Source organism: Mustela erminea, chromosome 20, assembly GCF_009829155.1.
Source record: "Mustela erminea isolate mMusErm1 chromosome 20, mMusErm1.Pri, whole genome shotgun sequence".
Lineage (NCBI taxonomy): Eukaryota > Metazoa > Chordata > Mammalia > Carnivora > Mustelidae > Mustela > Mustela erminea.
Window position 1 is genome coordinate 27,693,608 of NC_045633.1, and position 27,447 is coordinate 27,721,054.

Below are 27,447 nucleotides of genomic sequence, written 5' to 3' on the forward strand. Positions count from 1 at the left end.
CTGGATTGGGTCTGGGGGCATCACCCTGCTTCCAGCAGTGGGCGGCCCTGGCTGCACAGAGCAGAGACCCCACGCCAGCCAGATGCTCGCTGCAAGGCGTGTCCAGGGATACTGGGTGCCAGCCGCCACTTTTCAGAGCCCAGCCAGCCTGCTTGTTCTCATTAGACTAGATCAAGGAGAAGTAGAATGGGGTGTGTACGAACCTCCTGCTGCCTGTCTGGTTCTTAGCATGGCTGGGATGCGGCTGATGAAACAATTTATGTGTCCGGGATGCCTTCTACACCTTGAATTCCCTCCCCTCTTCTTGGTTCTTACTGGCGTTTCCTTCAAGTCCGGCCTGTGGGCCCCAGCCTGGGCTCCCGCTTCCCTTCCCTGGTTAGAACTTTCCACACACATTTGACCCAATGAGAAGGGGGCTCTGGTGTTAACAGGTGACTTTATTTTTGATTGCTAGAACCAGGAGCTGTGGGACATCTGAGTTTCACGGAGATCCTGGACACATCCCTCAAGGTCAGCTGGCAGGAGCCCCTGGAGAGAAACGGCATCATCACAGGTTAGTATCCCCATCTCAGAAGAAGGAAAAAGAAGCTTGTCCCAACAAGGGAGATGGGCATCGCTGTACACAGCCCAGCTGGCCGGGGCACAGGCACCAGCGGCCTCTCCAGAAAGCGACCCCATCCACCTGACCGTCGGCTCAGGGCTCAGTTAGCACACCAGGCAGCATGCTTCTGGGAGCCTACCCGCAGTGGGGCATGGCCCTGGACAGCCTGCGGCCGCCGAGTCTTACCTTAACAAACCTTTCAAGTTTGGCATTTCCTGGCACATCCCCCCTACACACACCGCCCCCCACAGTTCTCTTAGAGATACGGTAAAGTTCGTGCCCATATCATGACCCACTGGCAGAGGAGGCCGAGGCCTGGGAGGTCCGCCTCCAGCCTGCCTGAGGCACACGTGCCTCAGACGCCAACAGCGTGCAGATGCTGTGCTGAGACACTGCTGATCGGGCAGTGGCCAGTCCCTCCCCACCTGAACCAGGGCCCCACAGCAGAGCCAGGTATCCTGGCTCTGGCGCCCCTTGTCCTCTGCCCAGCGCCCTGGGACCCGAGGTGAGGACAGCCAACTTTCCGGGTGTCCGGGAAAACTCCTCTTGGGCTGCAGGCTGTTTCTTGTGGGGCTCTGATGACTTTTTCAAACAGAAGAGCTTTAACGTGAATTTAAATCTTGGCTTGAAAAAAAAAAAAGATTCTAGGTGGCTTCAGCCTCAGGAAGGTGGAAGCCTAGCCTTACCTCCCAGAGCCTCCATTTCTTCATGGGACTACAGGGACAAGACACCAGGGTCACAGCCACCAGCACCCCTGTCCATTTCGTGTTTCTTGAAATGTCAAGCCAGCAGCTCATGTTCCCACAGCTCCGCCACTGGGTCTGGGACAAGAGATCTGTGTCCCACGAGGTCTGAATCCCTCTGGGACTCTGCCCACAGCACCACCTGTCACATCCAGGGATTTTACCTCCACTCTCTAAGCCTGGACCCTGAGGCTTCAAGAGGACCTAGCTCCTGAGTGAGGCTCATTCATCCTACTTGTGAGTCTGCTAGGACCCTGGGCTACGTTCCTTGTCCCTCACCCAGCCACCCACAGAAGTCTGTGGAAGCCCACACACACTAGCAGGTGCACTGAAGAGACCAGCAGTGAAGTGTGTACCCCGGGCCCAGCCTCGGGGCTCAGGGCCCCCCCACCCACCCCACCCCACCCCACCCCACCCCACCCCACCCCCACGCCGCCACACTATGTCAGGACAGCAACAGTGGCAGCCCTGGGCACTCCCACATGCCAACACCTTAGCCTCACAGGATCCTGTTCAAACAGCCACACAAAGCCCCTCCTACAAACCACATCTGAGACCGTGGGTTGTGCTGTCCCCGTGTCGCAGGGCCAGCAGAGGACCGGGCCAGCATAGGGATGCGAGTACACTGGCGGTGGGAATCGAAACGTGCTCCTAACCCCAGACCAGAGAAAGTCTCCCAACTTCCTGGGGTCACAGCCTCTCACCAAGTCTCTCAAAGCACCTAGGGCCAAAAGAAGCCCCGGACAGCTGTTTCTGAGGTCACTTGGTGCAAACAACTGATTCGTATGCTAACAACTTAACAGCTGTTTGAAATGAACTGAAAGAGAAAAACATCTGTATTTCCTTCTTCAAGCAGCTAGGATGCATGTTCCTGATGTTGGGGTCAGGCTGTGCCCACCTTCTTGAACGTGGGGTCAGAGTGGACCCACCACCTTAATTTCCTTCATTTCCCACATCGGTCTTCATGCTGTTTCTGCTTCTGTATCACAGAAACCACCAGAAACTCAGCTTTTCAAAGACAGGATGTGTGCCCAGATGGGTACATAGCATACCCTGACGCTAACCTTGAGAACAGCTCAAGCTCAAGCTCTCTGTCATCCCCTGGGGACATTCCCTGGGGGAATGTCTCCCCACCCACCCCCAGTGATGCGGGAGGTGCCCAGCATCACGGTGTCCCTGCGCTGTTTCTAGGGCTCTGGGCGGTTTCTGGGTGCCCGAGGGCAGAGCCTGGGGACTGTGTTCCTCTCCTAAATGCCTCTTTTCTCTCCCATTAGTCAGGAAACCTCTTGGTGCCAACCCCTCCTGCTTCTTATCCACAGAACACGACATAAGTCACCTGTGCTCATCCAGAGCCCCCCCACAGACCCCAGAGGGCATCTCTGCTCTGAAGCTACCCATACCCAGCTTTTCAGCAGAGTACGTGTATGGGTCTGGTCTGGCCCCAGAGCTGATGCTGTGACATACCTACAGCCAGCAACAACGGAACTCCGGGGCAGGGGAGAAGCAGCTACAGGAATTGGACCACAGGAGCCAGGATGTGCGTTCTGCCTCCAGCCCAGGATGGCCAGTGTGCATGTGCCCATTACAGAGGCCCCCGCCGCAGCCCAGGAGCCGGACGCAGTGGGGCATGGGCAGAGAAGGGAGCCCTTGTAGTCTGACTTTGCTTTAAGCCATCCGGAGGGAGAACAAAGTAGGCCGGACAGTGCTAGGGAAGACAAAAGAGCAAAACACCAGAAGCGTGCAGAGGGAGGCTGCCCTTGGAAGCAGAGAGTCTCCAGCAGACCCCTCAGGGACTGGGGGTCCTGTGGCTGGAATGAGGCTCACATTCACCATCTGTCTCAGAGCCGGAGCGTCCCCATGGGCTTCATCACAGCTGAGCCGCAGCCACCTGGTGAGGGCTCCCGGGTGGACGTCGGCACGTCCACACTGACTGACTTCCACACGCGTGTGGGCCCTCGTGAACACAGCGCACACCTCAGTCCTGGTGTAAAGCTTCAGGGAAGCCACGGGCACATGCCACCCCCGAGCAGGGCCGGCACTTCCCAGCCGAGCGCTGGTTGCCAATATAGCAATTTATGATCCTCCGTTCTCGCCAGCTAATAGGGCTTAATGAACTCATTTCATATTTTATTTAAACAAATCCGTGTCGTTACAAACAGAGCCTATAGTCTACATGGAGCTTGGCCTTCCGATGGCCGCCCACTGGGGTCCTCCTCCCTCCTAGTGGCCACACGTGCCCCGTCTCACTCTGTCTGGCTTGTGCTGTCTCCTTTCCCTGATGAACTGTGCCCAGGAGTTCTGTTCCCAGGAGCTCTGGGGAAAACTGCAGAGGAAGAAGCCTATGGGAGCTGAACCCAATGGCGTTCTTCCTGCCCCTCACTGCTTGTCCATCCAGCCACCTGCCCGGTGACCCCTGCCCTCGGCCGGTCCTGCGCTCTGCCCCGCACACAGGTCTGCACTCCCCACGGACGGGGCTCCGGGCAGGGCATGCCAGCAGCACCACAGTCTATCCCAGCCTCCAGACCGAGTATCTCCCCCATGAGTGGAAGAAAAGCCCGGTCTGTGGGCAAAGCCAGCCTCAGAACACCATGCACTGGGCTGCCAGAGCCTCCCTGTTGATGCAGCTGCTGTTGGAGCCACTGCGGGGCGGATGACAGGGGCCGGGCGTGGTCCTCCACATGGGACCCCTGGTTGGTCCAGACACTGGGGGAAACCTTTCCTTATCAGCCACAATGCACAGCCTCAGGCCCAAAAGAGAGGGCAGCCCCAAGCAGGGGCGGCCGGAGGGCCGAGCAAATTGCCCATCGCACTTATTGTGAATTCCAGCATCTTCCACTCTCCCTGCGTAAACTCTGATTTATGAGGGCCAGGATGCAGACAGACAGCTTGTGATTGGATGTACTGCTCTCCTGTAGAGAATTTACTTCAGATCAACAGAAAATTATTTCTGAAGCTCCTGCGGTCGTTAGTCTCGGTTAGGCAGCATTCAGAGCAGGTAGGACACTCGCCCGCCAAAGGCACCGGGTGCTGGCCAGTCCCTTCTCTGGCCATTCCCGAGCTGCCATGCACCACCCCTCTGCTGAGGAGCAGTGTGGGAACCCAAGCACCCCTCCACCCCCGTGCACCCCGCTCTGTCCATTGTGTGCAGCAAGCTGTCCGGGCCATGCTCTCTTGCCAGCATGGGGGCGGGGGGCTTTGCTTGTGTCGTTTGGTCTCATCTGCATCCATGATGCCACCCTACCCCCAAGCCTGACGTCACAGACCCCAGCAGCGCTGCCCTCCCGAGGATGCTGGAAGCTCCGGGCTTGAAGTCCAGGTTGCCATGACGAGCCGCATGCTGTGTTTTCATAAATGTTGATCAAGAACAGCTTCTAAACAAGTTAACTACCTGGCAGACAAGCTTGGAACATAAAGCCCTCTCTTCCTGGACGTTCAGGAATGATTCCGAGGATCAGATCGTTCAGTGATGTATCGGGAGTGACCCACCGAGGTCAGGGGGGTGGTCAGTCACACTCACGCACATCCGCGCTTCAGAGGGAAGCCCGTGCACGGACGGAGGCTCTGTGGGGAAGCCAGGAGCTCGGGCCAACCCTAGAAATCCCTGCCAGTCTCCAGTAAGCTCGTGAACCCTTCTGCACCTTCGTGTTCTCTGTTGCAAATGGGGATGATGACATGGAGGTCCTGCTGTGAGGACCGAATGAACTAATGTCGGGGACGTGCTTGGAACGCCAGGAACATTGGGAACACTGGGCGCTTGAAGGTCCTGATACTCATTGCCCAGAAGGCTTGATTGGTGATTGTACCATTAGATCCAAAATCCCAAATTAACAAAATGAAAAGAACTGATTGGTCTGGTGCACTGAGGAGGGCAGAGGCTGGACATGGGGCGCAGGGAGTGTGAAGAGGGAGAGTCTGAGGTCTGGAGGGAGCAGGGCCGTGGGCGGTCTGGAGGAGCCCATGGCCCAGGTAGGCTGCGCGGAGCACAGGGGCCTGTGTTGGGACCAGAAGGTAGTGGGAGATGCACATGCAGGGCAGGGGCCATGGCCGGTGCCCCTCTGCTGCGGTCCCGGATGTCCCATCAGCACCACCCAGCCCGCGCGCCTGGTGTCCACACACGAGTCTCCAGGCTGTGGGACTGCAGACAGGCAGCGGCTTCTAACATTCGGGTTTTTTTGGGTGGGGGGGTTGTTTTTTGTTTTTGTTTTGTTTTTTTTCAAAATATTAAAGTCCCGAGATGCTCTCTAAATTCTTGGTTACCTGCAAGCACAAGTTTCTAACTATATTTATTGCTTTCATCAGAATGAGCTTTAAGATGCCTCTTGGTGCTTCGCCCTGAGTTTATGGACTGGAAAGAAGGAGGAGCAAGCGTTTTCAGCAGCCCCCTTGCCTCTGCACCCACAAGCGCCTTCCATCACTGTCTCCCATTTGAGGAGATGCTCTGCCAGGCCTCCAACCACATAAACTCCCCTCCGTGGGAGCTGCTTCAGGATATCGCTGGGGCGTTCTTCTCTGAGCCTGAAGTCACGGTGGAATCTGGGGCTGGATAAACTGTGGTCACAAGGCCCCACTGAACTGAACAGAGACCAGGGGAGAATCAGATTTCACCAGGGAAACAGGAGGTTCAAGAGAGTGGGGACACAGCAGAGCTCAGGCACTCCGGCAGAGAGGGACTTTTTAGGGAAAGCATTTTGTGTGGCAGAGAGCATCCATCCATCATTTCAGGAGGAAAAAGTGGCCGTGTTTCCACGAATTAGTGGCAAGCCAGGAGCAGGTTCCTGATTTAGAGTGGTGTGTAATGAAAATATCAGCGTATAAAAATGGAAATATTGATGAAACGCGCCCACACTTTGACACGAGCTGAAATCAGCCACTGCAGGCTGGCAGCCATCACTCATCTTCCCTCCAGCCAGCTCGGGCACTGGGGGCCGGGCTCCCGCTGTCCGCTGGTGGCAGGGGGATGGGGACCCCGTGGATGGAGGAAGGGCTTGGCTGGCAGTCTCGTGTGGGCGGGGCAGCAGGTTCCCTCCCGGCTTCAGCACACCTGCCGGGCTCTCCTGCCAGTTCAGATCCTCAGTGACAACAGCAGCGCCTGGACAGCCCAGCTAACCCTGTGTTCTCGCTCCCCAGGCTACCAGGTTTCCTGGGAGGTGTACGGTCGGAACAGCTCCCGGCTCACCCACTCCCTCAGTAACAGGACGCATGAGTACAAAATCAAAGGACTGTCGTCACTCACCACCTATACCATCGATGTGGCCGCTGTCACCGCCGCAGGGACTGGCCTGGCCACCTCATCCACCATTTCTTCTGGAGTGCCCCCAGGTCAGTAAAACCCTGCGGCCACGTCTTTAAGGGCATGGTGCTCTGAGATTGCTGGTGTTCTGGGTGGATGGTAACCCTGTGCGCGGGCCTGGGGTCCTTCGGAAGAGGGATGTCTGCTTCCTGAGGGGGCAGTGGGGTGGCGAGTGGATCGTGACCCAACGTGGGCCTTGTCCTCCAGCGTCTGCAGTTGGGGTGCAGATTGGAGGGGGCGTGCCCCAGGGAGCGAGCTGGCCCAGGGATCCTGTCCTCCAGGGAGACCATCGGTCAGGGTCCACGGACAGGGAGATGCAGGCTTCCTCCTGAGTGAGCAGGAGGAGGCATGGATATTAAAACAAAGAATAGGCAGCATAAAGCTTTGTTCACTCAGCAAAACCATGGCGATTTGGTTTGAGGTAAGAGAAGGGAGTAGCAAGAGCTGGGAGAGAAGGGAAGGTCTTCCAGATGGAGGCAACAGTCCCCACGGGCTCAGGGAGGGTGCCCCGTTGGTCACTCTGCGGTGTGGGCGCCAGTGATCCCTGCTGTCCTGTCCTTTTGGAAATTCAGATTACCTTCTTCAACGTGCAGCACACTCATTTCAGCCTCAGAGCTCTGCACTCAACTCCTTTCTCTCGGATTTTAAGTTTGTGTTCGAAATGAAAGTGTTTTTTCTGGGAATTCACAAATACAAGGGAATGTGAGGAAGCCTTGTGGGGCTCTCGGTTCAGTTCTGCAATTAGTGCTGTGGGCCTCTTGCTCTTTAAAAGACGTCAGTTTGCCTCATGCGGGTCAGTCTTCGAACACGAGGCCCTGAAGCTCCCTCCGAAATCAGCACTCCCTCCTAGAGTGGCCTGCGCCTCCAGATTCAGAGCCCACTGTTCTCTTGCACAGGATGCAAAGCATGTAAAACACATACAGTAAAGCAGGAAACCCACACAGGAAAGCGTGTGTCCTCCTCCCAGGGACTGTCTGGAGAGAGCCCGACAGCCCTCTGAGTTGTTGGGGGGCGCCGAGGAGGAGGTGCCATACTTCCTCCCCCCTGCACAGGGCAAGCTCAGAGGACATTTTCTAGAGGCCCTTAGCCACCTGCCCTGCCTGCTGGGGAGCAGCAGTTGCACCCTACCCCACAGCAGGACCCCAGGGGCTTCTAAAGCAGCTCAGTGCGGGGGCGGGGGGGTGCAGACCAGAGGATTTGCCTCTGCTGTGAGCCCCTCTGTGCCAAGTACACCCTCATGAGCTCGGGAGATAGAAGCAGTGGAGAGGCTGCCACTTCCCCGAGAGGTCAGGTTGCCCGTTGCTGGGAAGGACCCCAGGCGTCCCCCCAGGACGACCATCTCTCTGGAGGACTGTGTTCCACCATCTGTGCTGGAAGTCCACATCCGTTTGTGTCTAGAGCACCATGGAGAGAACCCAGCGAGCAGAGACATACAAAGACAAGTGTCATTTGTCCTTCGATGTCAACATTTTCCGCTTCAGATTCATTACACGAGATGCAAAAAGGCCCCTTGCGCCAGTGCCCAACAGATCACTGAAACAGTTCGATCGTCCCCGTGCGAGTCTGGGTTTCCAGCCCCTCAGGACCAGGGACTGGACCAGGAGGCGCCCCTCAGACGCTGTGCACGCAGCATGCCGCCCCTGCCCCCTGCACGGTGTCCCTCGCTCCTTCTTTCCATCCCAGAGTCTTTCCCCAGAATAGCTTGTGTTGCCTGGTAAGACGGGAGCCCGCATATCAGACTGGCGGCATCTCGCTTGTGAGTAGGGCAGGCTCTTTGGGGTTGGGGGGCAGCCTGGCCGAAGGTCTCTATTCAGTGAGTCTGTTGCAGCCCCAGGTAACCTCCCAGGATGGGAGCCCCATCAGAACCCCCCTCTCACCCACTTAGTTGCCAGAGCAACTGAGCTCAGGCAGAGTGGGGAGAGCTCTGCACTTAAACCTGAACGCGGTTGTCTTGGAAACCACACCCGGGGCCTCGGGCTCAGGACCCGCACATGCAGCAGCCCCACGCGGCACCTGCTGTCTCCCGCCCGCCCCACTGTGCGTGCCTGGCATCACAGTCCTCACCAAGGGGAGGGTGGACGTTTGGTTGTGTTCTTTTCAGAGCCTGGAAGCATCACATCCTTTCATCCTTTCTTCCTTCAATGAGTATCTGTTAATTACCTGCCGCGCACGGAGATGAGTAAGTCCTGACCTTCAGGGCGGATAATCCAGAGACCACATGAATATGTGTCCTCGTCCCACCTCCGAGGCGTGGGGCCTAGTGTGTGGCATGCAGAGCATAAGGATCGTGTGGTGGTCACGTCCCCGGGGAAGCAGTGTTTCTCACGTGGTTTTGAAAACAAATCCAGGCATTTTGAAACCATTTACTGGCTGACGTGTTTGGTGCGTTTCCCGAGCTGTGAGAACTTGCATCTCCACGTCTTTTTTCTCCTTTGTCTCTAGAGCTCCCTGGCGCCCCGTCTAATCTGGTCATTTCCAACATCAGCCCCCGCTCAGCCACGCTTCAGTTCCGACCGGGCTACGACGGGAAGACCTCCATCTCCAGGTGGATCGTCGAGGGTCAGGTATGCTCTCGAGGGAGGGACTGCAGGGTTTCCAGACGGTCATTCATGGCCCTGCGCGTGGGAGTCAGGGGACTGATGCGTCTACAGAATGGCTAGTCGGGGGCACGGTGCCTCCCAGGGCAGGGGCTCGGGGGACGAGAGCCAGAGACTGGAGACGATGGGCTACTGGGGGCAGGATGTAGAAAGGTAAGAGGGACAGGTTGTTAGGCTGACGTCTGCATGGACTGTAGACGGAGTGATAAGAGGGCTTCACATTTGAGCTTCGGTTCCAACTAGGTCCCCAAATTGGATAGCATAGCTGATTTATTTCTTTTGAATTCCGTGTAACAATAAGCTGCCAAATGTACAAATAAGATTTTTTTTTTTTGGTACAACTTGTCTATCACGTGAGGGAACATGTCCGCAACGTGTAGAGAGTGGGTTTGTTCCCAAGCACTATTCCAGGCAGTACACGGAAAGGAGGAATTTCCTTCTTGGGAGAAAGGAACACACATCACAGTCAAGGACCAGCAGAGGCTTGAGGACTGGTGCCAGGGTGGGCAAGGGTGGGAGGCACTGGGCTCAGGGAGCCCCAGGTACAAATCCCACAGGGTCCTGGACGTGGGGTTCCCCAGGACTGGGGGCACCACACGAGCCACAGTTCCAGTTCCCACAAGAGCAGGAGATAAAAAGCTGAGGAGACAAACTGTGGAAAGAGAAAGTGTCACAGCAGTTCTCTCCTCCAGTAAAATCTCAGGGTCTTTTGTCACTGTGCTTGTATTCTGTTGTAAGACAACTCACTCTCGGAAACTGGCCGTAACTCAGGGAACGAAGTCCACATGCATCCACAAAACTTCCATTAAGCAACAATTTCTGAAAACAGAAGCAGGAATCTGAAAGTGAGAATCAGCTGGTCGGGGCACATCCACAGAAGGGCCTGAACAACCCGTTTCCTCAGGAAATAATCAACAGCACGTCCCTACCTCACACCGAGCTGAGGACAGAGGTCCCCAGTGAATGAAAACCAAAATGAGAACAGCGAACATGAAAACACAGAGAGGAAAATACAGGAGAAAAATCACTTTATCTCATGAAGACCAATTCTAACTCACCTGGTTAGGTAGTTTAACTTCTTTATACATATGTAGATACACATGGACGTAATTTTATATCTATATACACATTTATACATTATCCCCCTCAGCTTCACTGAGAAATAGTCGACATATATCTGTCACTAAGTTTAAGGTGTACAGCCTGATGGTTTGATTTGGCTTCAGTGTTTTAAAGCACATCTCAGACAGCACGTCATTCCGCCATGAAATTTTCAGGCTGCGTCTCTGTCTATATGTGCGCCTCACACTGCGGACAAAATTTCACAGACATGGTGTTGAGCAAGCAAAGCCAGACTCAGGTTTTCGAGGAGACACTGTTTGATTCCATTTATATAAAGTTCCAAAACAAGAAAAAGTAATGTTTGGTGTTGGGGTCCCATCTTGGAGAGGGTGACTGAAGGCCCCGGCACGCTGGGAGTGTCGCTTCTCAGTCAGGATGTGGGTGACATCTGAGTGCACACCCTGTGGTCAGTGTACTTGACTGTATGTCTGTATTTCCTTCAATAAAAACTTCACATTAAAATACAGATACTTTCAAAATTATAATGCCCTTATCACACCTGATATGATTAATTAAATATTCCTTTGTATCAGACGTGCCTGGGGGGCTCAGTCGATTAATCATCTGCCTTAGGCTCAGGGTATGATCTCAGAGTCCTTTCCAGGGGACAGAGAAAAAAAGCATCATGAGTTCATGCTGGTATTTCCAGTCAAACTTAAGATTACTCTAACTTTGAATTCATGGTTGAAATACCTTTTTTCTAAAATGGTGTTTTTAGAAATATTGACATCATTACTTATGTTTTTTCTCCTACTTTCGTACAAAGAGTTTCACAGTGATCATTTCAACGCTGCGCCTCACAATAAGACTGCCGAATGCGGTGTATTTGTCCTTGGGCTGTGTCACGCTATGGATGTACAGACAAAATACGGAGCTCTAAGTTATTTTCTCTGTGTGGTTACATCAGCAGCTTCATACAAAACTAGGTCCATTCATTTCAGGGTTGGGTTTCGTTTTGTTCTTTTGCTTTCATTTTTTAATGACTGCTTTCTTGAAAAATCATTTTACTTTAAAAAGTTGTTAAAATATTTGAAATTTACTTTATTTTCCAACATGTAACTCATTCGCATGAGCTCAGAGTCAAAACCATGGAAAAAGTCTATTAAGAGACATTCATGTTCCTCTTTCCCCCTCTATCCTGTGGCCTCTGTCCCCCAAAAGTCCCATGTTAGATTTTGGTTTACCCTTCCTTGTTATGGGCAACATAAACAAATACACACTCTTGTGTTCCTTGCTTCTCACTCCATTGGCCTGAAGGCGGGTCTTGAGGACCCCTGCACATCCTGCAGGCAGATCTTCCTTGTCCCTTCCTGCAGACGCAGTCCTCCCCATGCCCACGTGCCAGGGCTCCCCCTGCAGTGCACACCTCTTGTCTTCCTGCTGTGTTGAAGGACCAAACCCTAAGTGGCTCAAACAGCACTGGTGCACTAACTCACACTTCTATAGGTCACAAGGCCAACACAGGTTTCCTGGGCTAAATTCAGGGTGTCGCTGGCCTTGTTCATTCATGTGTTGTCAGAATCACCCCTTATGGTTCTAGAACCCAGGTGCCCATCACCATCCCCAACATCCACAGCCACCCGTGACCGTGCTTCCTGCACCCCCTGGGCCACCAGTGATGGGTCCAGTCCTTCTCGGGCTTTGACTCCTCCTCCTATCTGTGACTACCCTCCTGCCTATCTGAGCCACTGGCTGGGACTCGGAACAGGCCAGACCCACCCAGATAATCCAGAATAATCTCCCTATTTCAAAGCACTTAATAGTAATCATATCTACAAAGTCAGGTAACGAGTACTCACAGGTCCTAGGAATTAGGGTGTGGAGTTCCCAGGTCGGGGTATTATTCTGCCTGAAAAGTTGTCTTCGGCCTTGAATCTTGAATCTTTTGGATGGATTCCTAGGAGTGGGATCACTAGATCCAACAATGAATATGTAAATTCTCTAGACTTTAACAGATCCCTCTGCCACAGGTGGAAACATGTTGCATTCCCATCAGTAATATATTTGAATTTCTGCCATGCCAAAAAAAAAAAAAAAATAGAAGTCAGATTTATCATTTCTTGCATGCTTTTAGGTTGTCAGTGGCAGAAAGGTTTCCTCACCCTCCAGTTAGGAAGGAATTCACCTGACTTCTACCACCATTGTCTTTTTTGCCATTTAGCTCCCCAATCATTTGGAATTTGACCTCATATATGGACTGAGGTATGAATCCATTTTTGTAATTTTGCAAATAGCTATGTGATTATCCCAAAACCCTTTAATAAAAAGTCCCATTTTTTTTCCCTCTTCCTGATTTATAATGTTAGATTCCCATAGGTACTTGGGTTTATTTCTGAACTCTCTATTCTGTTCTATTAGTCTGGTTACTCATGCACAAATGCCACATTTTTGAATTATAGAGGCTTTAAAATGTGTTTTTCTTATCTGGTAAGGTCTTCCTGACCCTCACCACCACACATGCGCACCCCCTGCCCTTGCCGTGCTTAGAATTTGTCTGGCTACTCTTGTTGATGTCCTAGGATGGTGGGTCTTCTATTCAGAAACATGACACGTATACCCTTTCTATTTGCTTAAATCTACTTTTGTCAGCTGTTTTCTTCTTGGCAAAAGCACTGGGCTATCTATTCCTATCCTTACTTCATTCTGAAAAAATACAGGAAAAGTCAGGGACCATCAGCATGGCTCGAAAACTTGTGGAAGGAGTGTGGGCTTTGCCTCAAGCAGACCTGTGCGCCCTTTGCCTTGCCCCCCTCCTTCCCTGCTCTGCAATCCTGGGCATATTTCTTAAGTTCTTTGTGAGCCTTAATCTCCTCATCTGTGAAATGGGGTCAGTAGTACTATTTGCAAGATCACCATGAAGGTTAATTAATGTGTATATGATTTTAATTACATTTTCTGACATTCTGCTGGCATATAGGATCACAATTGATTTTTAAATATTTTTCTTATTTTAATGACTGGCACTAAGCTGCATCTCGGCCTTATGGGATGGGATCGTAGCCAGAAAACTCTTGAGAATTCTCTTCTTATTTTATTAATTCTACCCTAGTTTTCTACAAAGAAGTCCTATTATCTGTTAATCATGACCGTTTTTTCTCTTCTTTTGAAATCCTGTTTCTCTGTTTTTTTTCTTTTAATGTATTTATTCTGTAATCTTGATTGGGGAGGGTGAATATAATTCAATACTCCCATAGTGTATTGAACAGAAACAGTGACAGAACAGTGGTTGTTTCATTACTAACTTTCGAGAAATTCTGTTAAGGCTTTATCATCAGTTATGACATTTACAACATTTATGGTATATTTTTGTATTTATACCTAGCCTATATCAGGTTAAGACAACTCTTTTCTAATCCTGATTGCTAGGAGTTGTGGGGTTTTTGTTTGTTTTAGAATTTTAAAAAAATCATTCATGTTTATTTTTGTCAAAGTATTATTTTGTGTCTGTTGAGTCATTCGTGGTTTTTCTTCCATCGTCTGTTGGTAAGATGATGTACATTGATACTCTAGTGTCTAGCCATTGCAGTGTTCCTGGGATAAATAGAGCTTGATCATGCTGGCTCTTTTGTTTGCTTTAGTTAGGAGCTGAAATTGTCGTTTTCATGTTTGTAAGTGAACTTGGACTTTTCTGGTTGTTGGTTTGGCTTTTAAGATCAATAGTTTATTTTCTCATTAGTTTTCATAAGCAAAGATTTGATTGCCCTCCAGGCAGGGTAAGAGGTGGGGCTGCTGACACAGAACTCGGACACAGACCAGGAGCCTCAAGGGCATCTTCCGAAGACACTCTGGGTTTCCCAATCCTGGCTGAGCTTTAGCGAGTGGGATGGGGTGGAACATTGTCCTGTGGGTGAGAACTTCCGGGTGGCACAGTGAATTAAAGAGCCACGGTTCCTGTTGTACTGGTCCCACTGTAGGGACTCTTGGTGCTGGGTCTCTGAGCAGGGCATAGGGATCTGACGTCTCCATGTCTCCTCCCGTGGGTTTAAAGGCTCCAGTTCCACAGGGAAACATGGTCTGGGCAGGCTCCATGCCTTTCCCAGGGCTCATGCTCCCCCGGCGCCTGTGTGAGAGTGTCCCAGGTGGTGAAGGTCCTCGGTGCGGTGCCTTCAGTGACACAGACTCCCCCGGTCAGTGCCCCAGGGTGCTGTGCTCACCGCGACTCGGCTTGCAACTAGTGGTTAAAGGTTCTAGCGGGAGTTTGAGATTTCCCTGAAGTTCATGTTTGCCTTTCACCTCGAGAGTATTTCAAAATTACAGAAAAGTCGTAAGAATACTACAGAAAGTTCCCTTCACTCAGAGACCCCATGCAAGTTTGGTCCATTGGCCCAATGTGTCCTCAGTGGGAAAAGGATCCAGCCCCAGGTGACACACTGCCGCTGGGGTGGTTCATCTCTCCAGTCTCCTTCAGCCTGGATTAGTTCCCCAGCCAGTCCTTGATTTTGGGGGTGATTAATGATTTTGAGGGTGATAGGTCCTTCTTTTCCTGGAAGACCCCTCAATTTGACTTGTACATTTCTTTATGAGCAGAGCCAGGTCACCCATTTTTGGTCAGAATGTCACAGAAGTGATGCTGGGCTCTTCCCTCTGCATCCTGTTGGGCTGAATAAGATGTGGATAGATCCCGTCACTGGTGGAGTTAATTTTGTTCACGTGATTAAAATGGCGTCTGCCAGGTAGAGCTGCTTTCCTCTGCTTCACAGTTTGTTAAGTCATCTGTGGGGAGGTACTTTGAGACTCTTGAAAATCTCATTCCCCTTCCCACTCACATCCACTACTTCTGCCATCCACTGAAATTTCTTGCCTGAAGTAATTAGTACAACGAGGGCGCCAAATAGCAACCTTTCTGATTCAATCATTTCTTCTGTGTTTATTGTTTGGACTTTCCTGCAGGAGACAATTTTTCTCCTCCCATTTATTTATTCATTTATTTGTTGATATCAGTGTAGACGCACGGATCCCCATCTTACTGAACAGATTCTCATCCACTGTATCATTATTTCCGTTGGTGCTCTGACCCTCCTGCCTTTGGCCCTCCCACCTGGCTTTTGTGTTCTCCTCACGTGCCTCCATTACTCTAAGCACACCCTTGCCTTCCGGCACAACAGAGTACTCTAGGATCCTCTTCTTCTTGCTGCTCTGTTTTCCCATTTCTCCTAGGACCCTTGGGTCCTTTCAGTGGAGAGCGGTATTTAGAAACCAAGATCTGGCCACTGGATGTGCTCACTGCCCCTGGATCTCCAGGCCTCCTCCAGTGCACGGAGCTAGGAAATACACACCCTCGGGCACACACATGTCTCCACCTCAGTCTATTTCCATATCTGTCTGTATACACTGACAATCACTAGCTGATACCAGCACCTCCAAATACACTTCAGTAGCATCTATTTGTGCAAGCTGCCCCTTTCCACATTCATACTAGCCTTTATTGGCTCCCACTCACCTCGGTTATTTATTGATTTGCCAAATCCCCCTGTAAGTGGGCAGTCCTCCCACCTGAGGGGGCTGGCACCTGCTTGGACACCTTTGCATGGGCCTCGACCCCACCTTCCCCCACCAGCTGCCCTAAAAATTGTACCATGCACTTTGAAGTCGCCAAAATCTTAAGTTAATCATTAGGTCTTAATTCTGAGCCAGTCACACTTGTGATTATGTCCCTATTTCAAGTCCACTGTGTTTCTCTCTGCGCCCAGAGGCTGTGATTATTATAAGCACCTTCTCCCACAGGCAGTGCTCGCTTAGATTTCGAGGTGGGTTTGACTACAGCTTCACTCCCACTCACGTCGGCCTTGAGAGATATCCCTTGCTCCCCAGCACTCCGGCAGGCATCTGAGAAGACATCCGTCATGCCTATCCGGCACTGCTCTGGCTTTGGGGCAGGAGGCTAAGCTTAAAGTTTATCTTGTCTGCCATATTGCTCAAACTGGAAGTCCCTCATAGCTATTCTCTCCAAAGTATTTTAAAATTCACTCAGCAAGCCTAAAGATTCTGGTAGTGGTGTAGATCGTTGAAAATCCAAAGAGAATTTTTCATTCTGAAGCTCATTATCTGGACGATTTGTGTTTAAATGTTCCTAGAGAGTAAACAGTCATCTATAAACAGAAGCTCTGTTCCAAAGCCCAGAAGGTAAGGATTATAGACTTTCCCCAGGCTCCTTTGGACAGGGTCATGGCCAAGAAGAAGACAGAAGACAAGCCATGGGCATTTCACCACGTGGTGTGCTGGGAGCCCCCAGCTGGTTCCATCACAGAGCTGGTGTGGCCTTCTCCAGTGGCTGCTTGGCCACATGAAAAGTGCCCTTTTCCTCAAACTTCTGGACTGACTCCTTCAACAGACTGCAACCCTGGTTTCTGCTGTCCTAGTCCATTCAGTTTGGGTTGAATATGTTGGACCCGTTTTCAGTCATATACTTAGTTATCCCAGGGAAATTTCATGATGATGTGGCAAAGGTTAGGATGAATATCCTTTTTTTTTTTTTCCTTTTGGCTGAACCAATCCTGCTTTTCTTTTTGCAACCTGTTCCTACTAATCTCGAAGATGTATCGCAGAGGGTATGCCTTTAAAGGGCGTTTCTTTAAAGACCTTGGCAGACACTCCACTGCTACTTCTCTACAAAGTCCTGGCGGAATGTATCCCAACCCATGCACGTCGCCTTCCAATGCTCACTGGCCCTCATCCAGGGGAAGAGCAGGTCTGCAGCCCCTCTTCCCACTCCTACTGCCAGACTCCGGCTGTGAGATCTTTTGGGAAACCCCATCCTTCCCTTTCCTGGGTGTTTGCCACCATCCATGGATCACCTTCCAACTCACCTCCCAGGAAAGGCCACAGACAAGTTCCCTGAGGCTACCTGGTGCCCATATGAAGCAGGGACATGAGGGCAAATGGCCTTGAACCATTGAAACTTAAACCCCAGCTCTGCCATGTCCCAGCTGCACAACCACAAGCAAGCCATCCAGCTCAGGCTCTTGGGCTGTGAAGCAGGGATAGTCATACCTCCTCTGAGGGGTTGCGAGAGAATTAGAACACTTTGTCATATTTCTGATCTAAGATGAGCACGCCTTTGCCTTCTCTAGGCATGAGTTTCTGTACAAATGAAATCCACTCTGGGCCGCAGTAGCTATGTCCCCGACCTCTGTGTATAAAATTTGCCCGTGTCAAGTCCCCCCTGTGAAGCCTCCCTTCAGCTTACCAGCTACTCCTCTGAGAACATCTCAGTGGGTTCCATGGTCAAGTCAGGCTCCAACTTTCCTAAACTCAGAGCAACAGGGCCTTGGAGACTGTCACTGGGGTAGGCAAAGCCTCTGGAATATTCCTCACCTAATTCCCTTTGTATGGATGCAAGCTGAACCCAGGCTTTCTATGCCATAAGACTCCAGCATTCTCTTGCCCTGCACCTGGCCATGAGCCAGAGTTCAGAGAGGAATGAGGCCAGAGCAGCAGGGCTGGTAAGGAGGCGGCCACTTGATGATTCGTCACACTGAAAGCAGAGGGTGATTTCAGAGTGAGCCTGGGGTTGTGCAAAATGCGGGAAGAAGGTACTGCCCTGGTTTGGGGGTTGGTGGAGGCCCAGGAAGAAGACGATGTCTGTGCCCAATCTCCAGGTGCTGTGAACATCATGGCCGAGCGGCCTTGTAGGTGTGAGGATTTGGCTCCCCAAACACTTCGTGACAGGATACTGGTATTTTCTTCCCTTTGATCCACTTCTCAATCACATCATCTTTGCAGAAAAGTTTCCTTTAAATTCTGACTGCTTTGAAAGCACACAAGGAGGGTTGTATCACACTTGGCGTTCTCTCCAGTGAATTATGGAAGAAAAGACCCTAATCCTTGGAGGAGTGCATTGCCAGGCCCTATAGTAAGCCGACGCTCAGATGTAGGTTAAAGTTCTAGAAAGCAGCTTTTATAGGCATTTCTGGCTCAGTAATGCTTTGTTTAATTAGTAACCTCTGACTGTAGGTGAGCAAAACCTGTCCCCCTGCATTTTTATGGTGCACATAGATGGGAAAATGCAAATGTTTTATGTTTTCATTTGCTGCTCCTGTTTGCCTTCTCGGTCCCTCCATAAACCCCTGCCGTCTGCAGCCGTTCACTGTGCTCTAATAGCCGCAATAACATCGGGGCTCCTCCAAAGGCTGCTTCGAGCAGGTTTCCTGTAATGAAGGTACTAGTGGTACAGATAAAACTGTTTCCATTCCAAAAATGGGAAGGGGAAGAAAAGCCCGCTTACTGCTTGTTTGTGCATAATGGCACCATTTTCTTAAAAGGACTTGTTTCAGAGAGCGTCATGGGCTAATAAAATAAAGCGCCAGTCTGCCGACTGCAGTCTCCGTAACTACAGAGCAGTGGGGATGGAGGTCGGGGCACCCCAGATGCCCAGAGTGGCCCCCCGTCCACGGCGTTCCTGGAAAAAGTGGAGGTGCCGATCAATGTTCTCTACTTCCCAGGGCACTTCCCACCGAGGGACTGGATCGCGGGCTGATGAACAGATGGCCAGGCTTTGTTTTCTTTCCTGGGTGCTAGATGCCCACCTGTGAGCGTGGCCTCTCGCAGTGAACTTCTCCCAGCAGTGAGCCGCGGGGCAGATGTCCAGGTGGACCAGTGTATCTCATTTCTCCTCTTCCAGGTAGAAGCCCATACAGCCTGGGTGTTTCTCTTCATGCCCAGGTTGCCGGGGCTTTAAAGCCAAGTGTGAAGCCTGAGAATTCTAGAACCATGGCTCTCCTCCTCCACTCCCTTCAGCTGGGTTCGCCTCCGTTCTGCACTTTCGTCCACTCCCTGTGGCCCAGTCCTGCACCAACCTGGAGCCTCGGGGAAAAGCAGCCGTGGCTCTGACAGATAGAAAGACACTCACGCCCCAGCTTTCCAACGGGGAACAAATGGTTGTCGGCCTCCAAAGAGACTGAAGTTATGAAGACCTTGCGTTTGAAAATAGGAGGTGTACACATTCAGCTCCTGTAAACTATTGCTCAAAACCGTCCACTTGCCTGTATACTATTTTCAGTGATTTCTTGCCCTCTAAGAATCCATCAGAGTGTTAAAGAGCAAATTTGTAAATCTGGAGGCCAAGAGATGGGAGGTTTCTTGCAATAAGGTACTCATAGTGGAAGCTTTGCCCTTGACCTTTGCAGGATGGGTAGGACCAGCGAGGACCCCTGTGGTCCATTCAGCCCCAGGCAAGGCTGGAAAGGGACAGGCTGAGCAGCAAAGCACAGCGCCAAAAAGCAGGTCCCTAGGGACATTTGTGCAGAGCTGGCCTTGAGGCCCCTGGTATGGGAGGGCCCATGGGCTCCCACCAGCTGGCTGAGGGCGAAGACCACACACACCAGGACGTGCGATGGGAAGAACTGGGCATTGAAAGCTCTAGCGTGGGACACACACATATCAAGCATTTAATAAATGGAACCTCATGATAAAAATAATAAGGTCAAGGCAAGCGTTTGAGGAAAGACTGTGTTCTTGGGGAGGCTGCAGGAGCACACCCAGAAACACCTGGAAAGTCAAGCCAGTTCAGGGCAGGAGCTGTGCCAGCTCAGAGAGCCAAGGAGGGCTGAGAGTCCCCGTGACGGTAGGCCATGCCCCTTGGGAAGAGGCCCAGGCTCCCGGGGCCGGATGCCAGCCCTGCTGGAGCGCCCAAAGTGTCCGCTGAGAGTCAAGCTGGTGGTACTTAGAACTCACTCACACAGAACCCAAATCCCACAGCTTGAAAAATGTCAAGTCCAGCTCTCCCTGGAATGTCCAGGGCTGTGCATGGCAGGGGGCATTCCCAGTGTCACTCTGGGCTCGGAGGCTTCACCTGGCCTGGAGGGCTTGGGCCAGCCTGGGCCCCCAGCTCACTGACATCCCACCTCCTCAGGAGGCAGACGGGCCAGGAGGGCCGGAACTTCTCGAGCTGGTCCTCCTAGTCACAGAAAGGCTCTTCTCCACTGGCTGCAGAGTCTCCTGGGAACATAAGCCTGGTGAGACCGGGGCCCCATCTGTCCTGTGGGCACTCCCCTCCGGCGCAGAACAGGGCCTGCAACGTGGAAGAAGGGTGCCCAGAGAAGCCTGTTGCCTGTTGGGAGTGTGGGTCACGGCACAAACTCTAGGGACAGAGTTTCCCATGCTTTCAAAACGTTTCCTTTCCTTCTTTATCGGTCCATCTGCTCCTGTCACCGCTGACATTAGAAAGGCTTTCCAGTGTGTTCTGTCTCCTGCAGCGACAGAGGCCAGACATTTTTTGCCTCATCACTTCGAGATCTGCAGGTGGGAACTTCTGATCACTAATTCTCTCTCCCCTTTCCCTCATCGCGGAGGGAGGTTAGGGCCGTCGGTGGCTCTCTTCATCAGTATCTGTCAGTGTGTCAACTCTCATGAGCTCTGACTGGTGGAATTGCTTTGTCGTAATCAGAAGAAAAAGAGCGACTTTATTTCTGAATAGCCTGTTGAGTATGCAAAGGAGGGCTGTCACCCGCTCTCTGGCTCCTTCAGCGATGACTCTGTCACCTGGATAAGAGGGACAACACCTCTGCCTAAGTGTCTGGGCGCCGCGGTGAGAGGCGGCGGCAGCGTACACGCTCGGATTTTTCAAAATGTTTAGTGTCGGCTTGATTGTGCTTAATAACACCCTGACAATGACTCTTCTCTTTTATTTCTTGACCAGTGTGGGAAATCTATAGAAGATGAACGGTTTGAACTGGCCTTCTTGTTCATTAGTCTATCAGATCCTTCTGTGTCCTCTTACAGGACTTTAAAAAATACTGCAGAGCCAAAAATACCATAGGGCAAGGGACAATGTGGGTCAGTCCAAGGGAAACATTTTACCACAAATGTCATTTTCAGGAAATGGAGGTCAACGTATAGCTAAGTCACAGCTGTCAAACCGAATTAAGCATCATAAGAGAAATATTTTCCTATTCTTTTTGAGGACCGCTCAGCATCTCTCATCCTAATTCTCATGTTGGATTTTTAGGTTCACCCGTGTTTCGTTTTTCCGGTCGTCGGGTTTTGTTTCTGTTCCACTCAGTCACCCATTCACTCTGCAAACATTTCTTAAGCCCCTGCCGTGCTACAGGTCTGGGGGCTCGTGCCCAGTGCCAGATTATAAAGAGCTCCAGAGCCTCCCAGGCTGGGGGACGTGGGAGGGACGGCTGACCTGGAGTCTGGCCGATACAGATGACACCTGCTGCTGGAAGGGAGCCCAAAAGCAAGCGGGGGCCTGGCCGGAGCGGCCAAGGAAGGCTCCTGTGGATGCGAGGTTGCCGTGGGGCGAGGTAGGGTGAGCAGGCCTTAGGCCGGGAGGACGGTGCTGGAGCCAAGAGCACGGTGGCGTGAAAGGTAGAGTCACAAAGTTGCGTGTGTCCTACTGTTGTAGAACCTAAACTCTGTTTTTATTCAGGCGGGGTGAGGCCAGCAGGTCAGGAGATGACTCACCACAAATAGAGTCCTACTCACAGTCTGCAGAGGAGGGTGCGTGGGATTTCACGCGGGGTGGCAGCAGGGCCAGTCAGCAGGCAGAAGGCGGCCGCCCCGTGGGTGAGAGCCTTCTTGCGGGTTACCCGGGAAGGAGCGGGCGAGGCGGGGTGAGCAGGCCCAGGATGGCTAGTTGGAGGAATTCCAGTGGCTCTAGGACATAATGGCTATTTGTGTGGTCCCCGGCCCTGGGGGACTGGATGGGGGGACGGTCGCCCAAAGCTCTAGAGCCCCGGGGAGGAGGGTTGCAGTGTGGGCTCTGGGTCGGTGGTCTACATTTGCAAAGTGCATCAGGGAGAGATGTGGGCTGAGTCCTCCAGGGCCAGCAGAACTCCAGACATCAAGGACACTGGAAGCGTGGCGGTGTATCTGCGGGGGAAGGCGGGGCGGCTGCAGAGTGGGTGTGTGAGCAGGCGGGACAGGAGACAGGAAGGCAAGCTGGAGCTCATAGGAGTGGCCTGATTAATTTCTGCCCAAGAGTGTCCTTGGGAAACTACCCCCGGGGTATCACAGCACAGTGCCACGCATCCGGGTGTCCCCTGCCCTTCACACCTCCCATCCTGTCAGAGTCTCCTGGTGACATTTAGGGGATGTCATTGCTGTCCTCGCTTCACAGGCAAGGTCGAGGTTCGGCATCACAAAGCAGGCAGCAGGTAGCAGGCGGTTCTCCTGGCCCCATGCCTGTCCTGCCATTCCCCTCGGGCCCCACTCCGAGCACAATGGGGCCCAAGTCCTCGCTGGCATTTCGGCATCTTGGGAAGCAGCACAGGGAGGTGTGGGCATTTCCTGTTTGTCCTTGAGATGAGTTGGATCTGATGAGTGAGGAGGGACAGGCACAGAGAAGGCCACTTGCACTTCAGAGATCAGCAGGGGCTGGTGCTGGGGACAGCAGCTCATCATCCCCACGGCAGCTGGGACACTACGGGAGGAGGGGACCCCCAGCCTCGAGGCAGCCATGCTCACAACCCAGGCTCCCGGAAAGTGATTGTCAGGAGTGCACAGAGGGCCTATGGGAGAAACCTCTTCGCGGGAGGGGAGCGCTTCATGGAAAAATTGTCCCTAGAAGGATTTTTTGGATGGGGATGCATTTGGGGACTGTGTGTAAAGTCGGGGAGACCTGGAGAGCCCAGGGGAGGTGAGACAGGAAGGACTGGGTAGTAGGGAGCACAGGTGAGGCCGGGGACAGCCTGGAGTGCGGGGCAGCAGGGAAGACCTTGCCCCCATGCCCAATCCGCCTTTATGGCCGCAGCAGCCGAGACTCACAGCATTCTGGGGCCTATACCTGAGGGACACAAGCAGGTGTGCTGTGCAGGGTGACTGGCGAGGAGGGGGCTCCTTCCCGGAGGTGCAAGTCAGGGTGCCGTCAGACGCTTGCGGCTTTCCAACAGCCAGTCAGGGAGGCAAATCACCAGGCCAGTGACTCACCAGGCCAGCAACTGCCCTATGGATCCTACAGGCAGTGGTCAGTGGCCTGGACCTTCGGTCTTTTATAAGCAAGTCTCTCTTCTGTGTTTAACTCACTGAGCAAGACTATCAAAGTCATTCAAACAACAGGTCAGGAGCTTCTAAACCAGGGTCGCATCACTGGAGTCAGATCTCTGTGAGAGGCAGTGGGGGCCACCAGGACGGCGCAGAACGGGGGCACCAAGACGGGTCTCCAGGTTTTCCATCCTTGATGACAGAGGGCTGTGGTATCGTGACCGGATGGCAGGAACCCGGACAAGGGGTGCATCCTGGCAGGGAGAGAACAGGGGCCCTTGCAGGCCTGTGGGGTCCGAGGGACTCACTCAGAGACGGCCAGAACTTCTCTAGTCCACCTGGTGGTCCGTAGGAGTGAAGGCCACATACAAGGGTCCGAGCCATCCGCGGAGGGAGGAAAGCGATGCCAAGGGAGACAGCAGGAGGAGCGCCAGGACGACCCGCAGGGAGATTTCATTTTGGGGTCACTGGAGGCAAAGGAGAGGAAACAGTTGGAAGGCCAGAGGAGGCCAGGAGAGCCCAATGCTCTTGACGCCCCACGTGGTAGAAGACTCACCCGTCATTTCCCAATCCTCCCGAGTCTGAAGATGGAGAGGGTGTTAAACATTTAGGAAAGAACAAATAAATAACCAGCAAGCCCAGCTGTGAACGGGAGAGAGGCCTGGGGAACATGGCTCAGGTTTTTGCAAAGAACAAACCCTCCTTGGTCAGGTGTGCGGACAATCCCCCCATGACTGTGGGGCCTTTTGGAGAACTGGCCTTGGGCCTTGCTAAGGCCTCAGCCCCTTCCTGGTTGTGCATGACCCACCAGCAGCACCATGCGGAGAGGCCCCGTCTGTCCCCCGTCCTCCCTGTGGGGGCTTCATTTGGCAGGGGTGCTGGGGACAGCACTCAGAACAAGAGGGGACTCGGGAAGTGTGGAAGTTGCTTGACTCGCAAGTTTTCCTGCTGACACCAGAGTTTCAGCCAGCAGGGTGCACTTGGCTTGGCAGGGTTCCATGGAATGAATTCTTGGAGACTCTTTTTTCCCTCTCCTAGCTCTGGATGATAGGCGAGCTGGCTCCTGCCGCCCGCCTGGCTCCGTCCTCCCTCCTCTCCCAGCACAGATGCGGGTTCCCGGGCTCCCTCTCCGTCTGCGGCTTCCTTTCATGAGATGAGGTTAATGACCGTCTTCTGAGTAGCCATTCACCTTGTAGCCTCGGCGGGGTGTTGGAGGTCCTGCCCCGGGGAAGGCTGGCTTCCCCGCGACTCCTTGGAGGCCCCGCTGACAGCAGAGGCTTTCCTAGGACAGACAAATCCAGCTCTGGTGGAAAAACCCACTTGGCAAGGGCAGGGGGTAGTCCGGGACCTCCCCCCCACACCAGGTATTAAATGATTACCTATGACCAAAAGAGCCCACCCTCCCAGCCAAGCAGATGTGCCTGTCGGAGCCCTCGGGGAGGAACGTGGGCAGGGCAGCAAGTCCTGGGGCTTTAAGAAGGACAGCAGCTTCCTAATGGGTCCTAACGACCACCCCCTGATGCGCGGCATTTGAAATGTGTGGCATTTCTGCTTTGTATTAAGTATTGTAAAGTGCTGTTTGTTAGCTTTAAAAGAAGCAGCAGAAGAAAAAAACCGTCAAAATCCCAGCTTCCCCATGGAGCTCTGATTTGTTTCATCTTTAAAGAGCTCTGCCACACTGTATGTCCAGTGCATCATTAGTGAACAGCCAGTTACTTCTGGAACACTCCATCATGACGGTTTTGAAATCTAACTAGAGAGCCAGAGGAGCCCAGCAAGTGTTAAAAAGACTTCTGTTTCTCACTAAGAAGAATTCTGGTCGCTTTAGATCAAAATATAAACCTTTTATTATAGAAATGTAAGCACCCCATCCCCCCTTCAGAGGTCCGTAAGTAAAATTACATTTTCGGTAATCATCTGCTTTCGGAGCTCAGTGCAGGACAACCCATTTTCAATATCGATTTTGGAAACCATGCACGTGTTCCCTCATGTTCCTTCGTCTGTGGAGCCAACAGCCTGGGCTGGAACCCTGGGGGAGATGCCAGGGCTACAGAGAGGAGTAAGACCCTGAACATGCCTGGGGGCTCTCATGCGGACAAAAGGGAGAACACAAGTGGCAAGACAGAGGGAGTGCTGCATGTCCTGTGCGTGAAATTCTGGAGGGGGGCTGGCAAATGTTTCCTGTAAAGGGCCAGGCAGTTAATACTTCAGGCCTTCGGGCAGATGGTCTCTGTGACAACCACACAGCTCTGCCACGGGAGCATGGAAATAGCCACTGGCGGGCGGTACACAAACCAACGAGTGTGGCTATGTTCCAATAAAACTTTATTTACAACAACAGGAGGTGGGCCAGATTTGGCCCTCAACCATAGTGCGCTGACTCCTAAGGCTCATCTGTCTTAATACTGTTTATGATTCGGCTGGGCTCTGTGAAGTTGGATGCAACCGTAGAGGAGATAGAAAGCCACACGCCCAGAGGTTATGATCGCCGTGCTCTTGTAGCTGGCCTTACTTCTGACTTGGCCACCTTGTCGCAGCGTCCTCATTCGCGGACCCCGCGTATTTTGAATCTGGTATTGTCTGAACCATTTCTAGACCGTTGCTGGTTCCCTCATCTTTGAGCACAAGGAATCCTGGACACACACCATTGTGTTTGTAGGAGAGTCGTGTCTTTAAGGGGCTGTGACACGTGGGAGGAGCGCTGTGTGTCAGGGACAGGGAAGATGCCCTGACAGTGCAGAGGTAGCAGCCTGGTGGGGGTGGGGGGGCAGATCTGGGGGAGGTGGGGTGTGGGTCGCAGAAGCTTCCCAGAGGCCCAGGTGCTCTGTGGATTCTGGAGGAGTTCACCAGTCACCAGGACAGGAGCAGGAGGGGGAGGCACCCTCCAGAGAGATGGCAGAACATTCGTGAGGTACAGGTGTTTAAGGCTGAGTGATGCCTCCCCAGAACGACAGACTGGCTTTGCAGGGAGAAGTGGCAGGAAGAGCCCAGAAGCTGTGCAGGGCCACCTGGCCTCACCGCTCACTCGGCACACGTTCAAATCCAGGTTTTTTACAAAAGGAGACAGAGTGCTCCGTGAGAAGGCAGGAAGTGTGACCTTGGGGGTCCCCAGACCTCAGTGCTAGCCCTACTGCTGGAGGCGGAACAGCAGCCCTGCCCGCAGCCAGCGGCCACCTTCTCAGGAGGGAGGAGGCTGGGGCTGGTGGAGGTGAGCAGGGCCCTGGCACTCCAGAAGGAGAGCCCTCCCTGCTCAGCGGCCCTCCACTGGGGGACCCCCTTCCCCGGGTAGGCTAAGTAGGAGTCCTCATCCAATGCCCCCCACCCCACGTCCTGGCGGTGGAGCTGTGGGCCAGCCTGGCCCAAGACCCAAACGAGCCTGCTGCTTCATCCTGTCCTCCCTTCGCAAAGCCCCGCCACGGGCCCGGGAAGGAGGCCTTGCCAGTTCCCCACCCATCTTTACAGGCACGTGAGTGAAACGGGCTTGGAACCCAGTGCAGCTGACTGCTGCTGACCCCGCTGAGACCACATGCCGAGCCCTGTCAACCATGGCAGCTGTGTGGCCAGGAGCAGGCCATGGCGGGGGAGGGGTGATGGCCACGGGGTCAGGGCAGCCAGCCGGCCGGCAGATGGACGCTTCTAGGCCAGGGAGGCAACCAGGCAGGTGGAATGCCAACAGCCAGGGTCAAGGCCAAGCATTTGTCACCACCACCCTGCTGTTTCTTAGCTTGGGGACATCCCTCTGCCCCAGGAGCTCCAACAAAGCAACCACAGTTGGAGGGGTGAGGCTAGGGCACCTGGAGAGAGGAAGGGAGGGGAGTGGCTTTGGGGAAGCACAAGAGAGCTCCACGGTTGAGCTGGGGATTTGGCCAAAAAGTGGCACCAAGCAAGCAGGTTTCCCCCACATGTGGGCACGTAAAGACACGTAAAGACATGAAGGCACCAGGCAGCACCAGTGCCGCAGTGCCCAATGGCCACGAGCAGGCACCCATGGCCGGTGCTCACCTCCATCCCCCAGTGTCCCGAGTACCCCACTTGCCCGCGCCCTCTCAGCCTGGGATCTGGCGGTAAATAAAAACTCTTGAACAGATTGCCCCAAAACTGAAGTTGGCTCTTCTTCCTTTTTTCTTTCTTTCTCCCTCCCCCCACCCCAAACTTGTCTTCCAAGAAGAG

At 52.9% G+C, this 27,447-nt stretch overlaps 1 protein-coding gene and 1 long non-coding RNA gene across 6 annotated transcripts in view; one reads left to right on the forward strand and one right to left on the reverse strand.

Annotated features, from left to right (window-relative positions):
• Nucleotides 1–27,447, forward strand: part of SDK1 (sidekick cell adhesion molecule 1) — an 854,095-nt gene that overhangs the window by 714,818 nt on the left and 111,830 nt on the right. For all 3 annotated transcript variants that reach the window (XM_032327040.1, XM_032327041.1, XM_032327042.1), the window contains exons 20-22: nt 455–553; nt 6,472–6,663; nt 9,077–9,198. In XM_032327040.1, the coding sequence (XP_032182931.1) occupies nt 455–553; nt 6,472–6,663; nt 9,077–9,198 (413 nt within the window). The remainder of the gene's footprint in view (nt 1–454; nt 554–6,471; nt 6,664–9,076; nt 9,199–27,447) is intronic.
• LOC116580612 lies at nt 424–19,019 on the reverse strand. 3 transcript variants are annotated; one of them, XR_004281733.1, is made up of 3 exons: nt 18,879–19,019; nt 12,153–12,365; nt 424–528 (listed from the first exon to the last, which is right to left on the reverse strand). It is a non-coding gene; the product is annotated as an uncharacterized LOC116580612 (long non-coding RNA). The 3 variants fall into 3 exon arrangements; XR_004281734.1 differs by having other exon boundaries at nt 18,578–19,019; XR_004281732.1 differs by having other exon boundaries at nt 17,540–19,019.